The sequence below is a fragment of the Phycodurus eques genome, chromosome 19, assembly GCF_024500275.1.
Source record: "Phycodurus eques isolate BA_2022a chromosome 19, UOR_Pequ_1.1, whole genome shotgun sequence".
In the NCBI taxonomy this organism is placed as follows: Eukaryota; Metazoa; Chordata; class Actinopteri; order Syngnathiformes; family Syngnathidae; genus Phycodurus; species Phycodurus eques.
In genome coordinates, this window is record NC_084543.1 from 11,361,865 (window position 1) to 11,375,162 (window position 13,298).

At 41.3% G+C, this 13,298-nt stretch overlaps 1 protein-coding gene across 1 annotated transcript; it reads left to right on the top strand.

Moving 5' to 3' along the window:
• The first annotated feature begins 1,611 nt into the window (after positions 1-1,611).
• LOC133395196 (bone morphogenetic protein 2-like) lies at positions 1,612-7,818 on the top strand. Its single transcript, XM_061663939.1, has 5 exons — positions 1,612-1,912; positions 2,771-2,910; positions 3,747-3,863; positions 3,942-4,131; positions 7,403-7,818. Exons 1-5 carry the CDS (start codon positions 1,612-1,614, stop codon positions 7,816-7,818), a joined length of 1,164 nt encoding a protein of 387 aa, XP_061519923.1.
• The last annotated feature ends 5,480 nt before the right edge of the window (positions 7,819-13,298 follow it).

Consider the following 13,298-nt stretch of genomic DNA (forward strand, 5'->3'; position numbering starts at 1 on the left):
AAACAGAGATCATGAAAAAGTCTAAATGCTAATTTAAAAAAGTCCAAAATCTAAACACAAAGTAACAAAGAAACACTTGAGTCAACCCAAAACAAGAAACAAGACATGACTGATGAAATAACTGAGCGACAACTGGCGACTATGACATGGCACAGACAGAGACAATGACACCTGACAATGACATACTGCAAAGACATGTGACAACGACAACGAACCGACAAGAACTGAAAGAAACCAGGGAACTAAATGCAAACAGAGAGACATTCGAGAAACACCTGGACAAGACACGAGTGGCTGGAGAGAACTGATTGGTCGACACAAGGTAGACGAGAACAGGTGGACACAACAACCAAATGTGCACACGACAAACACGGAACACAGGAAAACATGGAACAAAACTACACAACTCAAACCAAAACACAGACCATGACACAGTGATTCTCAACCAGTATGCCAGGGCACATTAGTGTGTCGTGAGCGCCCTTCAGGGTCTGCAGTGGGAAATTATAAAATTTTACGTAATTGCTAAAAAAAAAAAATTATTTACAAGAAATAATGTATCTTTGTTCATCTATTTATGCCACTGAGGCATAGTGACAGACAGAACCAATAAATGCTCTTCTATTAGATGGCAGGAAGTACATACAGTCCCTTGGCTCCATAAAAGTTGGAAATCACTGTTATAGAAGAACCAACATAAAAATTGAAACCAAGCCAAGTTGCAGTTTGGGGTGGCATTCTGCCTCGACTGGATGGGGTAAACAGGTTCCCTCTTGTGGTCTCCAAAAGTATCACTGCCTATGTACAATTTATTGTATTTTAATACATTGACTGCCATTGACGGCTTTAGAAGTCAAATATCCATGTTAACTGGGAAGGCTGGCAGTGAATGAGTTAAGGACTATTTTAAAAACTTTTAAAAACAGGTAGGTTCAGTTTTTATTTAACTTTCATGTGCAATACATTTCAATTGAATCATCATTTAAGTATTGTTTTTGTTTTCCTATATTTAAACAAAGTGTTATTGCTTAAACTGTGCATTATGTTACAGTGGCTTACAGTAATATGAAAATAATTGTTTTTGGGAATTAAACGTGTCTTCTTTTTTTATGAACACTTGGACCTGCTGCACGACTGTACTTTAATGCTAGCTATGATTGTGGTACTTGGAGAGATTTTTTTGGGGTGATACTTAGTGTTGAACTATGCACTTAACATATTTAAAAGAGAACAACTACTACAGTTTGTGTGACTTAAAAGCATAATAATGTTACATAACAATGCACCATTCGCTAACAATATTCTAATATGTTGTCATTGTCGTAAAAATAAATAAAATAAAATATTAAGAAAACGTCCCTGTATTTACGGATTAGGGAGGAAATTGGTTTTTATTTATTAATGAATTTATTTTGTATCACTACGACTCACTTTCGTGCAATTTTCCCCTTTTCCTTTGTGTTTGCGGCGTGTTTTCGCCCCCACCTTCTATCATCAATCAGGGTCCAATCATCCGCTGATGTTAGCTGAATAGTCATCAAATGGCACACGTGTGACGTCCTTATCACGCGCAGTCCCGCAGGTGTCAGGTTCAGTCCGCCCCTTGCCAATATGTCAAGAGGAGCACTGCGCGTCTGGCTCGTCCTCGCCCTCCAGCTGTGCTGCGTCACCTGGCTGCTGGCCGGCCCGGCGGGGTCCCGGGCGGGCTCGGACCCAGACAGGAAGTTGACGGAGAAGCTCGGCGCCTTGTTCAATTGGAAGGATCTGCTGCTGGGCGCGGCGGTGGCCCCGCACAAGAAGGCGCCTCAGTTCATGTTAGATCTGTTTAACGCCGTGTCCGTGTCGGACGGGACGAGGAAAAGTCAGAAGGAGATTCTGGAAGGAAATGTTGTGAGGAGCTTCGAGGATAAAGGTTAGTGGCACTTTGAACAACACCTTTGATTCAGTTTATGTTTACCTTTTGACTTACAACAGCGCTGGGAAACACATGCGTGCGTAATGGTTTTCCAAATGCGTAATTACGTACGCCGACTGATTTGATTGGGATCTTGGGGACTCATAAGGCAGAAAAACATAACATGAAGGAATGTGATCCAAGCAGGGAGCATAATGACAACGCAACAGATTAGGAGAAACAAGATATTCCCCAACTGTGGAGAATGCGTTGCCAAAAACCTTCTGGTGTCAAAAGATTACTCATCCCTCCATCCGTTTTCCGGACCGCTTATCCCGTCGCATACAAAATGTATACATGTAAGAGGATTTTTTTCAGTTATCATTAGGAGATTTAGCATTTTTTTGTTATTCACTTCACAGCATTAGCAAAGCTATGGTAACGTGTTTGTGCATAAAAGTCGAGCATGCTCTGAAACATGTAACATGGAACGTGATTTATTTGTCTTCTTCTGAGCACAATGTAAGTTATTAAAAGACAAATACTAATTTGTGCCCATGCCAAATTTTCCCCCTTGTGCCAAGTTGGGTATAATTGTAAAAGTAACGTTTACATTTTACTCAGTACATTTCAGCATCAGTACTTTTAGTACTTTTTAAAATTTTACTTTTAGTGCAAGAGTTAAATCAGTGCTTCTATTTTTACCAGTCTCTATTCAACACAGGTATCAGTACTTCTACTTAAGTAAAGAGTGTAAGTACTTCATAGGTTCAACATGGATGTGGAATTTCATGAAAGGCATGAAAAATGTAAATAAATAATACAAATGCCTTGCCACACGAGGTGATTTTACGAAAGATGTGTTTTATGTTTCAGGTCATGATGGACACAGATTTCACTTTTTCAACCTGTCTTCCTTTGAAAGAGAAGAGAGGATGATAAAAGCTGAGTTCCGTTGGTTTCGAAGGAAACAGAAGTATTTCTTGGGAAAGTCATACAGGCCCCATTTCTATAAAGTAAACATGATTTCTGTTACCATTAATTTTGATGCATGGAACCCACCCACATTTGTGGACTAAAGCAGTTATTGCATGCCAGCAGGATAGTCCACCTCAGAAATTTTTTCACATGCAGCTTGCAATTATTATTATTATTATCCATCCATCCATCTATTTTCTGAGCCGCTTATCCTCACTAGGGTCGCGGGCGTGCTGGAGCCTATCCCAGCTGTCATCGGGCAGGAGGCGGGGTACACCCTGAACTGGTTGCCAGCCAATCGCAGGGCACATAGAAACAAACAACCATTCGCACTCACAGTCATGCTTACGGGCAATTTAGAGTCTCCAATTAATGCATGTTTTTGGGATGTGGGAGGAAACCGGAGCGCCCGGAGAAAACCCATGCAGTCACGGGGAGAACATGCAAACTCCACACAGGCGAGGCCGGGGATTGAACCCGGGTCCTCAGAACTGTGAGGCTGACGCTCTAACCAGTCGGTCACTGTGCCGCCTATTATTATTGTTTTTTTATTTATTAATTATTTTTTTTTACTTGAGACCTAAACATGGGCCTAAGTGGTCCTTGTCATTAAATATGATGACTGTTTTTGTCAATTCAATTTAATTTCATTCATAGCACCAATTCGTAATAGAAGTTTGCTCATGGCACAAGAGCGAGAGGTTAGTAACATACAGTGAAAAGCGTCGTAACTTGTGGATGGATCGTCTTCATCACAGTATAACAGCAAAGGTGTCCTGGAAAGTACATTGTGGTTCTCTACAGAACATGCATTAAGAGTTATACATCTAATTGGATTTTTCCCCCCCCTATAACTAATTTTTGTGTCTTCCAGGTGGATTTGTATGAAGTGTTGGATAGCCAAGTGAAACCTTGGCGAGGAAACCTCATCACCTCCAGACTCGTTCCTCTTTACACCCAAGGATGGGAAATCTTTAATGTCACACAAACGGTTGGTATTCTTAATTTATCCCGTCATGACTGTCAAATAAATCCAAGAATAGCCCAGCCCAGTGGACTATTTTTTTAGGTTTCCAAGTGGATTCGCAACAGCCAGGACAACAACGGTATCCTGGTGGTGACTACGCTGCCATCTGGGACTTGGATGGACTCAGTGGTGACGCCATCCAAGCTGCATGGAGAGCCAGCTGATACTAATGCCTACTTGGTTATATTCTCTGATGATGGGAGGACAGGAGCATCAAACCGGTCATACTTTGGTAAGATGTGGGAATGTGTCAAACAAGATGCGGGAAGTCTTCATGTTCGAAATTGCACAGGAAGTTTGCCAACTGGATTTGGGACAACCATTGTTGGTGAAATCCAGGGCTCATATTACAAAAAAATGTAGCCCAAATCATTAGCAGATGGGCGACGCTAAATTGCGAAGCTTTTTTTGCCTACTCCATTTAATGTGGCAGCAGCATGGCGTTAAAATTTGATGATCATTTCGAGGATTCACCACAAAATAAAACTGGCCCCTGTTCTTGAAATTAACAATCAACCCACGACTCCAGTTTCACAGTTTCAAAACTGGGTGAACATGTCTATCATGACAGCAGGAGGCATGAAAAAGTCTCAAGGACCCATACCCAAAATTACACAGCACTCTGCTTGGTTTGACGAAGCCATTTTGTGTAAATTCCAGGGCCCACACTACAATTAATTCTTACTTGAAAATTTGCCCCAATCAAATTATATGTACCGTTCAGAATGATGTGCTGCAATTTTCAGAAGGGGGTAAAGTAGTCAAATATTGTACTCAAGTACAGTGGTGCAAAAAAAGTATTTAGTAAGCCACCAATTGTGTAAATTATCGCGCGTAAAAACATGAGAGAGTCCTGTAATTTTCATCATAGGTACACCTCACGTATGAGAGATACAATTTGAAAATAAAAATTACAATAAATCACATTGTCTGATTTTTATAGAATTTATTAGCAAATGATTGTGGAAAATAAATATTTGGCCAGTCACAAACGTTAATCTCAATACTTTGTTATACACCCTTTGTTGGCAATGACAGAGGTCCAACGTTTTCTGTAAGTCTTCAGAAGGTTTTCACACACTGTTGTTGGTATTTTGGCCCATTCCTCCATGCAGATCTCCTCTAGAGCGATGATGTTTTGGGGCTGTCGCTGGGCAACACAGAGTTTTCAACTCCCTCCAAATATGTTCTGTGGGGTTGAGATCTGGAGACTGGCTAGGACACTACAGGACCTTGAAATGCGTCTTACGAAGCCACTCCTTCATTGCTCGGGTGCTGTGTTTGGGATCATTGTCATACTGAAAGACCCAGCCACGTTTCATCTTCAATGCCCTGATGCGAGAGGTTTTCACTTAAAATCTCACGATACTTGGCCCCATTCATCCTTTCCTTTGCACAGATCAGTCGTCCTGGTCCCTCTGCAGAAAGCAGCCCCAAAGCATGATGTTTCCACCTCCATGCTTCACAGTAGGTATGGTGTTCTTTGGATGCAACTCAGCATTCTTTCGCCTCCAAACATGACAAGTTGAGTGTTTACCAAAAAGTTCTATGTTGGTTTCATCTGACCATATGACATTATCCCAATGCTCTTCTTGATCATCCAAATGCTCTTTTGACAACTTCAGACGGGCCTGGACATGTACTGGCTTAAGCAGGGGGACACATCTGGCACTGCAGGATTTGAGTCCCTGGCGGCATAGTGTGTTACTGATGGTAGCCCTTGTTACTTTGGTCTCAGCTCTCTACAGGTCATTCACTAGTTCCCCCCGTGTGGTTCTGGGATTTTTGCTCACCGTTCTTGTGATCATTTTGACCCCACTGGGCAAGATCTTGCGTGGAGCCCCAGATTGAGGAAGATTATCAGTGGTTTTGTATGTCTTCCATTTTCTAATAATTGCTCCCACAGTTGATTTCTTCACACCAAGCTGCTTACCTATTGCAGATTCAGTCTTCCCAGCATGGTGCAGGTCTACAATTTTGTTTTTGGTGTCCTTTGACAGCTCTCTGGTCTTGGCCATAGTGAAGTTTGGAGTGTGACTGTTTGATGTTGTGGACAGGTGTCTTTTATACTGATCATGAGTTCAAACAGGTGCCATTAATACAGGTAACGAGTGGAGGACAGAGGAGCCTCTTAAAGAAGAAGTTACAGGTCTGTGAGAGCCACAAATCTTGCTTGTTTGTAGATGACCAAATACTTATTTTCCACCATAATTTGCTCACAAATTTTTATAAATCAGACAATGTGATTTTTTCTTTTTCATTTTGTCTCTCATAGGAGAGGTATACCTATGATGAAAATTACAGGCCTACCTCATCTTTTTAAGTGAGAGAATTTGCACAATTTGTGGCTTACTAAATACTTTTTTTTGCCCCACTGTAAGAGTACTTTTTATTACTTTAGAATAATATGACTCAAGTGAAAGCAAAATGTAGTCCTCCAAATAATTACTTAAAAGTAAGAAAGTACTCAGTGGAAAAAATACTAAAGTAGTGAGTAACTAGTGAGTAACTTCTGATTAATTTTTTAATTAATTTTTTAAATTAAAATCAGAGCAACGTCAAATAAAATAAAAATAACTAAATAAAATATGAATGTGCAAATTCAGATATTGCTGAACAATGTCACTTAATCTAAAACAAAAAATACAATCGTTATAAATAAAATCTTTGTAAACTAACAAATTAAGGCAAATTCAACTCCAAGAAATGGTCTTATCCCATTTTGTTTCTACTTGTTAAACAGGACAATACTGTGGAGCCCCTAAAGGGAAAAAAATAAACTTGTTTCTCATTCTAAAGGGAAACTTTCTCATTCTAGTGAGAAACTTTTTCATTAGAGTGTGTGTGTGTGTGTGTGTGTGTATGTGTGTGTGAAAGAGAGAGAGAGCGCAAGAGCTAGAGAGAGAGAGAAAACAGAACATACCCCAGAAGATGCCTACTTTACACTTACGTGTGACCATATGATAGTGCTAATGTTTCCTTATATACAGCCAAAACAACAGCTAAAACATCTGCAACTTACCGCAATGTTTTATCAAATTAGAAGTGGGCTGAAATATCAAAGTTTGAGCACTGACAAAACTAGACTGCACGTTAAATCTGTTGTTTTTCGTAGTCTGTAATCATGACTCATTTTGATTGGCCCGCAAGACTGTGTGCGGAAATGATAAATGCAAATAGCGAGGAGCATGTAGATTATTGTATCGTTTATTCTTAACATAAATACTTGAGTAAATGTAAAACGTATGTTTCACTAATACTACTCGGACAAGTACAATTTATCCAAAATTTTACTTGAGTAAATGTAACTGAGTAAATGAAGTGCGTTCCTACCACCTTGGCAATTTTACACCATTGCAAACTACAACCATAATAATAAACAATGTTAAATTAATGCATCTAATCAGAAGTTAGAATTATTTTATCTTTAAGGCAAACTTCCAACATTCCACAATGACTACCTGCCTAACATGTTTCTAACCTTGTCAATCCTCTAACTCCAGGACCAGCCCACCCTGCAGCTGCTGGTTCTGAACTCCACGACCATCCCACTCGGAGGCGACGTGGAGCCCCAGGGACCCGACCCCGTGGCCACTCCCGGTCCTGCCAGAGGGTGCCCCTCTTTGTAGATTTCGAAGAGATCGGTTGGTCGGGCTGGATCATCTCGCCACGGGGGTACAACGCTTACCACTGCAAGGGCTCTTGTCCCTTCCCGCTCGGGGGCAACCTCCGAGCCACCAACCACGCCACGGTGCGCTCCATCATGCACGCGCTCAAGCTGTCCACGGACGAAGTCGAGGCGCCCTGCTGTGTGCCCGACAAACTCCAGTCCATCAGTTTGTTATATTTCGATGACGAAGAGAATGTGGTTTTAAAACAGTATGACGACATGGTGGCTATGAGCTGCGGCTGCCACTGATGCCTCACAAATTCACAACAATGGGACAATAGGTAATGAGGAAATGTTTCAAGATGGTATTGTTTTAGACCCATGACAACATCCTCAAGTCAAGCTGATGTTGTTTAGACTTTAGACAGACATTTTATGAGAACAATTATCAAGCCAAAATGAAGTATTGAATTAGACGAATACTACATCCATCCAGCCAGTTTCTAGACCTTATCCTCGGTATGGTTGCGGGTAAGCTGGAGATGACTTTGGGCGGGCGGTGGGCTACACCCTGGACTGGTTGCCAGGCAATCGCAGGGCACATATTGACAAACAACCCTTATAACCCGTATAAATGTATTCAAATTGCATTGCTGCACAGATATTCCAAAAAGAGAACTGAATTGAGAATGGTAGCACGATGAGTTAGTGGTTAGCGCACCTGCCTCAAAGTTCTGAGGTTCAGGGTTTGAATCTCAGCTCCAGCCTTCCTATGTGGAGCAGTTGTGTGGAGAGATATTCTTCCTGAAATCTTGCGTGGGTTTTCTCTCAGTACTGCTTTCTCACAAATTCCCAAAATATGCATGAGAGGTTCACTGAAGACTGCTTGTCTATATGTGCTCTGCAATTGACCAGCAACCTGTCCAGGGTGTACTCTGCCTTTTGCCCCAAGTCAGCTGGGGTAGGCTCCTGCTCACCCGTGACCCTAAAGAAGACAAGCACTACAGAAAATGAGTGAATGAAAACTAAATTGAGGATGGCAACGCTCACTGTACATCACTGCATATCATAACAATCCTAAGATACCATGCAACCATGCCCTAAAGTGGCTGTGAGCACTGGATGACGTCAGAACAGTCTGATTGGACAGTTAGTAAGTGTCGTGATTCTCTCACCCTTGATCTTACAGCATAAATGTTTTGTTAATAGAAGAACGATACGCACATTACGTTATTTCATTTCAAAATAGCATTGCAATCAATCAAACAACTATACATTTACTGTGCATATTTTGTCGGAAAGCGTCAAGAAATGGCGTAATATTTTGTCTTTTCCATGGGGCGATTGAAACATTACTCTTTTGTAACAGTGGTTTCAAATATCTGTTTTAAATGTTGTTCTTCAATGTAGTGCTATTGTACTTTCCAGTTGGCTGTTTAGTAATGGTAAAATGATTCCATTCGTCTGTCTTTACGTAATTTCACCAGCAGAGAGCAGCATAGGTGTCATGGTTAGAGTTAATGTAACACTGTGTTCAAACTCTTAGTTTTGTATAAAATGTATTTTAATACAGATTTTTAATTGTTCAGGTGCTGGGATAATGTTCTAAAATAATAATTAATGTAGTAATTCAAACACCGCATGCTTTCAGTGGGCCTTTATGAACACAACAGGGAAAATACAATGCAGTATAATACTGCTCTGCTCTTTTTTTTTTATTATTGGAATGGATTACATACAGAATTCAGCCCGGTTTATGCAGCCCTGGTTCATCCTAATTTTAAAAAAAAAATGTTTTGCAAAACCACCTCATATTCATGTTGTCTGCTTATTTACAAACACACACGGTGAAAATACTAGCTCAGCTTGACACGTGAAATGAGATTTGCATGGTTCTCAAATACATTCCCCATCAGCATGCAAAAGGTTTTGATATTTAGTTGGGTTCATTCTGAATCCTATGCAGTTTCTTTGAAGAAGCTGCAAACTTGAAATGATGAAAAACATTTTAAACATTGCTGTAAATAAAATACAATTTCATTTTACAAGTAACTCCCCTCAGTGCTATACTTTAATAACACACTGTTTTTAGAATATATATTCCACATTCACATTCAAGCGTTTGTCTTTTTACATAGTAATGCATTGTCAATACCACCTTTAAAAAAGACTAATTCTCCAAATCCTTCAATTTACAGTACTGTATATTAAGCATAACATAACATGTCATTCTTCTCCTTTCAGTGTATATTCAAGTTATAGAGCAAAAACATAAGTAAATGAGAAAATGACAGCTCAGGGAGGTGTTTAAACTCTGAACAAATATTTATACTGTATAACGAAGATGTGGACAGCACAGTTGGATAGTGGTTCGCACATGTGCTTCACAGTTCTGAGTATCGTGGTTCAAATCTTGGCTCCAGCCTACTGTGGCTCCCTCATTCATGTTCTTTTAATTGACTCTGAATTTTCCTTAGACTTTTATTGTTATTTGTCTGTACATGCCCAACAATTGACTGGTCACCAGTCAGTCAAGTGTGTAATGTGCCTCTCGCACAAAATCAGCTGGGATAGGCTACAGCTAACCCGTGACCCTAATGAGGACAAACATTATAGAAAATGGGTGGATGGACAAAGATGTCCCTGTTATGTGTTAGACTAATTTGGTATAGAACAAGTCAAAAGACATGTTGTTTTGCACTTACATAAGAATCAAAGAAGATTCATATCCATCAATTGTATGTTTATTCTAACTTTTTTCTTTTTGTCCTGTTCGGCTGTTAGGTCAAGCAGAAAGGAAGCTCTGTATCCCTTTCATGCCGGAACAGTTTTATTGTGTCACAGTGGACTTTTTCAACTGCCACTGTGGTTTCTTTGTATTCTGATGGATATTTATTGAGAATTACAGTTGTTCATTTGAACAGAACAAAGTTTTTAAAGGGGGGTAACAGAAAAAACAAAGGAGAGTGAAAAGGTAACTAAATAATATAGGAAAATTAGACAACCAAAGATAAAGCACCAGCTGTAAACACAATTATTCTTACTTCAAATCCATTAAAAAAATAAAATAAAATACTACCGAAATAAGGCTGATCCGGTGAAAAAAAATATATATTTATGTGCAAAAACATTCCTGATCCTATCAACTGGGACAATCAACTTCCTCAGGGCCAAGGAATTCGCCAAGCACAAGTTCATGCTGCCCATAGACAGGCTCCAAATAAGGATGCCCATCCTTGCACTGGATTTGTCTCGACATGTCCAAGTGCCGTAGCTCTTCTTGCACCATGTGAGGTACTTGAATGGTAGTGTTCTGGGCCATGGGGGACAGAGGCACTGGGACAAAGCCGTGGTAAACTACCAGCGGCGTGGACAAAACTTCCATGGGTGATGCTTGAAGAATAGTGCCATCTGGGGGCTGGACTGGCAGTTGCACGTAGCTTCCCGTCTCAGGATCAAAGAAGGTTTTTGTTTTGACTTGGACGGGCATGTCTACAAAATAATACTGTCCTGACTCTGGATCCTGAAGGAGCTTTCGCTGGGTCATGGGGAAGGACTGCGTGACGATGGTGTGTTCAATGTTGGACTGGCGAGAGAGTTGGCTGCTGTGGCTGGACTGGCGGGACAAGCTCGGCAGCTGAGGGGCCTGCATGCAGTATGTGTCAATGCTCTGACTCCTTCTCGGTTTCTCTCTGCTCATTTTCTCTCTGGCTCGGCCTCGCTGCTGAAACTCGTCCATGATGGATCTCTCAATGCGCATACTTCTTGGGTCGAGCCGCTCATTGACAGACGTGCCGGTGCTACACCTGCGCCCCACTCTGTCCCCTAAGATTCTGTCGATGCTTTGCGAGCGAGTGTTGGGCACTGGTCTCTCACCAATGTGGGGTTTGTACACAGGAACATTACTGATAAGCCTATCGCTGCTGTTGTGTCTTTGGTCTGGTTTATCTCGGGTTTGTCTGACACTACTGCGGCCTCGTTCATTTGCAAGTCCATTGTTGAGGTAATTTCTTTCTACTGAATCTTGGCTTGATCTTCTTGTCCTCTGGCTCACTACTGCTTTTTTCTGAGGACGTTCATCATCATTGCTGCTTCCATCATTTTTATTACCTTCTCTATGATGCTTTTTCTCACCGCTCCTCGACTCAGATTTCTCACTTTTGTTTCTGCTCGGAGTTGACTTCTGTCCCTCCTCCTTTTTTATCCGTCGGTTCGTCAGCTTCATAGCTTTGAGAACAGCCCGCTCTGATTTGGGTAAGACAGCTGGAGGTTTGCCAAACCCAGACTGGCTGTCGTTACAACTGCAAGTGGACCCGGAGCGTTCACTGGGAACCTTTGATATGTCCCGCTCTGCTGCCGGCATTGTCAAAGTCTCCATGCCTTTGGATATGGGACTCGCCAGAGAAATACTGTCATCCTCCTTTCGAGGAGCAGGGAGTCCTCCTTCACTGGGTTTCTTTGAGTTATTCTTTTGCGGAACCAATGGAGGGAACAGTGGAGGTGGTGAGACTTTTGACAAAATCTCTTTAGGCTTGTAGACTTCAATTACAACTGAGGGAACTGTTTCATTTGCCGATGGTGGCTCTGGATTTTCATTTAGTAGATGCAAGTCCTCGTGTTCCTTCTCTGAGTTATTCATTAGGCCCAGTGGTGTCCAGGATTGTATAGTCTTCTTCAATTTATTGCTGAAAGTGTTGTCTTTGATTTTAAACAAAGCTGGGATATCCAAAGTAGGAGCAAACATGTTAGATGGTAACATTGCTGTTTGGATATCTTTATCTTGGGATGGGCTAGGACATTCACCGGTACTTTGTTTGCTTCCCTTGTGGGCCTCTTTCTCTTCTTCAGACTTTACTGGTTGCTTGACAAACTCTGACTCACCTTCCAGATCACCGAATGAGTAATATTCCATATCTGGCTTCTTTGAACTCTTTTTCATGGGTCCAAGAACAAGATCTCCCCTATTGTCCAGCCCAACCTTATCCAGGTTCTCCAGAGAGTGATAGACGTTTGACTCGGTATTCCTGTGTGGTGGACTCTCCACAGAGAAGTAGGAGGATTTGGAGGACATGCTGATGTGGTCGTCAACACCATTTACAATCAGTTCAGGGGAAATTATAGTCTTGGGGAGAGCCTCTGTATCCATATCACCCTTGTCTTTAAGCATTTCATCAAGATCTTCTGCCAGGACATGAATTGTTGCACTCTTTGTTTCTAAGAAGGCCTCAATATTGCTGCTTGTGGCTTCCTCTAGGCCAGTCTTAATATCTGCTTTTATGTCTGATAACAAAGAATAGCGTTTTTCGCCGCGGCACTGTTTGGAAAGCCAATATGAGTCAGGGGGAACTGCATCGTTAATTGCTACATCACTCATTTCTTCTTTGGAGCTCGTTGGCAAGGCATCTTTTTTGCTTGTTATATTTTGTACCATGTTTACCTCTTCCTGTGCTTCTTTTACATCATCTCTGTTAAAGAGAGCTTTATCATTATCATTGGTCACATTTCTTCTGTTTCCTACTTTTTTACTTCGAGGAGGAACAGAGGGTGTATCTAACAGTTTGTTCTCGGGAATCTCTCTCTCAGCTGTCTTTTCGGATAACTGATTTAAATTTAAATCATTTTCAGGCCAATGAGTGGAACTGTTAATTAGTATATCATTGGCATGCTTCAAGTCCAACCTTGAAGTGGAGTTTAAGTCATTATCAGTCTTGCTCATGTTAGGCAGAGCTGCCCCTCTACGGTCAGATCTCTGTGTCTCACCCTGTCTGGGTTCAGTCTGGGAGAGGATC